Source organism: Cynara cardunculus (assembly GCF_001531365.2).
Source record: "Cynara cardunculus var. scolymus isolate 2C chromosome LG 1, CcrdV1, whole genome shotgun sequence".
NCBI classification, from domain to species: Eukaryota; Viridiplantae; Streptophyta; class Magnoliopsida; order Asterales; family Asteraceae; genus Cynara; species Cynara cardunculus.
Window position 1 is genome coordinate 21759021 of NC_037528.1, and position 4179 is coordinate 21763199.

A 4179-nucleotide genomic window follows, 5' to 3' on the forward strand; every position below is an offset into this window, starting at 1 on the left:
AGAAGACCACCGGAAGACAGGCGGTCCAATAGAAACAAGCCCTACAACCAATCCAACAACAATAACGATCATAATTGGAAATCAACATTAAAGCAATACAGCGAGATGCATCGAACCAATTCTCATAATAAACACAATTCATAAGGTGGAATAAGATTAAAAGGGGTCAAAGATTCAAATCTCTTCTTAAGTTTTTACCTTAAATCGTATATACTTACGTTTAATCTCATAATTATCATATATTACTCGGTTTTTATTTAATTAGACGTGAATACAACATGTATGTGAAAAATAATTTAAAAATAAATTCTTATTATAAAATTAAAAAAGAATCCCATTTATTTTGAGACGCTATAAGACAAAAAAATGCGGTTCACTAAAATAGTGTTGGGCTAACCGTGGACACGGTTTTGTAGGCTGGTGCATGGGGTGGAACGTGTAGAAAGTCAAAGTCCAAGTCAAAACCTTTTCTGAAGGGCATTTTAGGAAACTAGGAGATGTAAGTCGGTTTCTTGGAGCTGGAGCTGGAAGTAGAAATGACGGTGCAAATACGTGGTATCCAGTCATTTGTCGGCCCACAGAAACTTCGATCGTCGTTATATAAACCCCATACCTCATTATCCATTTCATAAACACCAGTACACCACCACCAACATTAAACCGCCCTCAGACGCCGCCCTCTTTCAATTTCACGGCTGAGATCAGTGGCCGGAAGCTCACAATTTGACCGTCAATGGCGGCTGTTTTTAGCACACTTCTTTTGCTCCTAACCTTATCAGGTACTACCTCTTTTATATCATTTTACTATTGAATTTCAAGAAAAAACTTGATATCTTGGTTGTGGGTTTTCAATAAAATGTGGGATTTCTTGATCTGGGTTCAGGGTGTTTGATAAAATGGCAAAGAAAACTCTCACTGTCAATTTCATGTATGGATCAGTTGTTAGCATGCATGATAAAAAAGCAAAAGAGGATTGAAGATTCTTGATTCTTCTTTTAATTTTGTATGCATATTTGTTGGATATCAGCATCTTCGTCGCACTGCAATAATTCTTTAATCATGAGATTGATTCAAATATTATCGAATTTAATGTGTTCCCAGGATCATTTGTTGGCATTTACACCCTTGGAGTGGGGATAAACTACGGACAAATAGCCGATAATCTCCCTTCGGCATCACACGTATCGGTCCTCCTAAAATCCTTAAACATTAGCCGCGTTAAGCTCTACGATGCCGACCCAAAAGTCTTGAGTTCGTTCGCAAATTCCAATGTCGAGTTCATCATAGGACTAGGAAATGAATACCTCCAAAGAGTTCAAGATCCTCAAGAAGCTCAATTATGGGTTCAACAGAAGGTACAACCTTATCTTATGCAAACCCGTATCACTTGCATAACCGTTGGCAACGAAATCTTGGGAGGCCAAGATGCGACATTAGCACCGTACCTCTATCCAGCCATGAAAACCATCTATGAAGCTTTGGTTAATCTTGGATTAAACAAACAAGTTTACGTGACCACGGCCCATTCCCTTCAGATCTTAGCGACATCTTTCCCCCCTTCGCAAGGATCATTTCGCGAAGATTTGGTTCAATATATGCAGCCCATTCTTGCCTTCCATGCTCAAACGGGTTCACCTTTTTTGATCAATGTGTACCCTTATTTTGCGTACAAGAATGATCCGAATAATGTGCCTTTAGAATACGTGCTTTTTGAACCAAATTCCGGGGCCATTGATCCGAATACGAATTTGAAGTATGATAATATGTTATATGCTCAAATTGATGCGGTTTATTCGGCTATAAGAGCTTTGAATCCTGCTAATATTCAAGTTCAAATCTCTGAGACCGGGTGGCCTTCAAAGGGCGACGATGATGAATTTGGAGCTACAGTTCAAAACGCGGGGATTTACCATAAAAACTTGATCCGAAGGATGCAACAACGGGAGGGCACACCGGGGAACCCTTCACAACCTATTGATATTTACGTCTTTGCGCTTTTTAACGAAAACATGAAGCCTGGACCGACTTCAGAGAGGAACTATGGATTGTATTATCCTAATGGCACACCGGTCTACAACCTTGGCGTACAAGGTTACCTTCCTCGTATGCATTATTCGGCTTCGTGGAGAAATGTAAGAAAACGACGTTCTTGCCCTTGTGTGTTATTCATGGTTTACGTATGAATTATCGAGTTCTGATTGGTTTTGTTATAACTTGTGTTTTTTGCAGGCCTCATCTATCTTCAACCTTGTATTTTTGCTCATTGGATTCTTAATTCTTGCCTAAAGATGGAGAATTTGACTAACATTTTGTTCACAAGAATGCATAGAAAGCTCAAAGTTCCTCAGGAGGGTAGTCTTTAGAGGTAATTTCTTCAACTCTACTCCTTTCAACTGTTTGTTTCAAGGGTGAATTTGTCATTTCAGTGCTTTTTCTTCACCATAATTTGTCATGTTATAGAAGAAATCTTCAAGGATTCTTTTGATTATAATGTGTCAATATTTAAAGATTTGGAATTTTGTAATTTCTTCGTTACACTAATAGGACCTAAACCGAACTTTATTATATTTCGTTACGTCTTACCCTTTGGCGAAGTGGGAAGATTGTTGTCGTTTTTCTGGGTCAGCATCGGGTGTAACGATGTCGACGCGTCGATGTCCTTTTCCCTTTTTCTTGTACGAGTCATATATATAGTATGGTGACTCCACTCTTTGGTCCAAGTTGGCCGTCTTTTTAAAATAGGAAGTGTAACTTGACTGTTACCTTTTTGTCAAAATTTTGAGCATAAAAGCAACGACTTTACAAGTTTTTTTAGGATAAGGATCCATGACCTAACCTTTTTGCACCATAGGAAAACCAGATCAAAGGTTTACCATACATGGTCTCTATTTGCTAGTAGTTCGACAAGAGTGAACCCCATGAACGTCGTCGTTGTAACGGTATGTGGGTCACTGGCAAAGTCTGTCTTTTAGAAGGCTAAAGATTCAAACCCCACAAAAAACCGAGGATACATGAGTATTTGTCGTATGCCTCATCTAATGAATTTGGTTAGGGATTCAAATTGGACTAATTTTGAACATAAAGTAATCAACTTTTACAAGATATTAAGTATTTAATTAAGCATCAGATTGTTCCAACTAGTTTCTAAGGAACGTTCTTATTTGCCAAGTCGAACTTTTCACTTTCTATGTTATTTAATGAATCTGACGATCATGTTACGTATGATTTTGCAGATAAAGTCGATTATCGGATAAGTTTTCACTTTCTCCATTAGCTGCCTTCCAAGACTACGGCTGGTTTCACACCGAAGTTGAACCAATCATTTTTTTATAGTCGTGATAGATTACCAAAGTTATTATACTTCTTTGTATATATATGAAAGAGAAAACGGTTGTATTTGATTATAGTTGGTCATTTTTTATTCTTAAAAAATGAATTTATTTTAGGTTATAGATTTCTTAGACTTGTGTTTCAGTATGTCTATTGGTAGCGTTAAGGATCGAAAGTTTGTAAGTGGTAGTCTTGTATTTCTTTACGTTAGACGAGTTTGACTCCATCAAAATGTAAGGATGAATTTAACCTGTAAACATCATTGGTTATTGGTTACAACGTGTTTATAATATCTCAACTCTATCTTTTTATACCGAGTAAATTGAACTTCTGGTATTTTTCGCTGCGTTTGAAAAATTTGATCCTTAAACCATAAAATACATAAACTGTTATTACTTTTTGTATTTTGATTTTAAAGTGGTCCTTTTTGTTAAAGTTAAACCTCACATCCGTAAATACCCATGAAAAAAATGGAATTTAATAAGGATAATAGAATAAATTTGTTTCATATGATTTATTGAATATAACATTTTTCTTTTATGTGGTTTTGGAAATACAAAATGAGTATCGTGGTTTGTAAAAAGTCAATTTATTAATCTCATACACGAATGTGATGGTCTAAATGATGAGAATCAATACTCAATTTATTACATCAGAGTTGAGTAAATCTAGTTTGAATTTGAACTAAATTAACTACTTCGCGATCGTATATAACGGAAGTTTTCAACCTCGAAAATATATTTGAGATAAACATTTATTTTGTTCTTTTGCGAGGAAGATGTGCAATTTTGATATTGTTAATTCTACGACACTGAGAGATTTTATTGCGATTACAGATACAGATTCTAT

General features: G+C 36.1%; 1 protein-coding gene across 1 annotated transcript; it reads left to right on the plus strand.

The window, feature by feature from the left end:
• The first annotated feature begins 628 nt into the window (after positions 1-628).
• LOC112518112 (glucan endo-1,3-beta-glucosidase 14-like) lies at positions 629-3641 on the plus strand. The gene is made up of 4 exons (XM_025125692.1): positions 629-779; positions 1102-2132; positions 2230-2365; positions 3234-3641. Exons 1-3 carry the CDS (start codon positions 734-736, stop codon positions 2284-2286), a joined length of 1134 nt encoding a protein of 377 aa, XP_024981460.1. The 5' UTR covers positions 629-733; the 3' UTR covers positions 2287-2365; positions 3234-3641.
• The last annotated feature ends 538 nt before the right edge of the window (positions 3642-4179 follow it).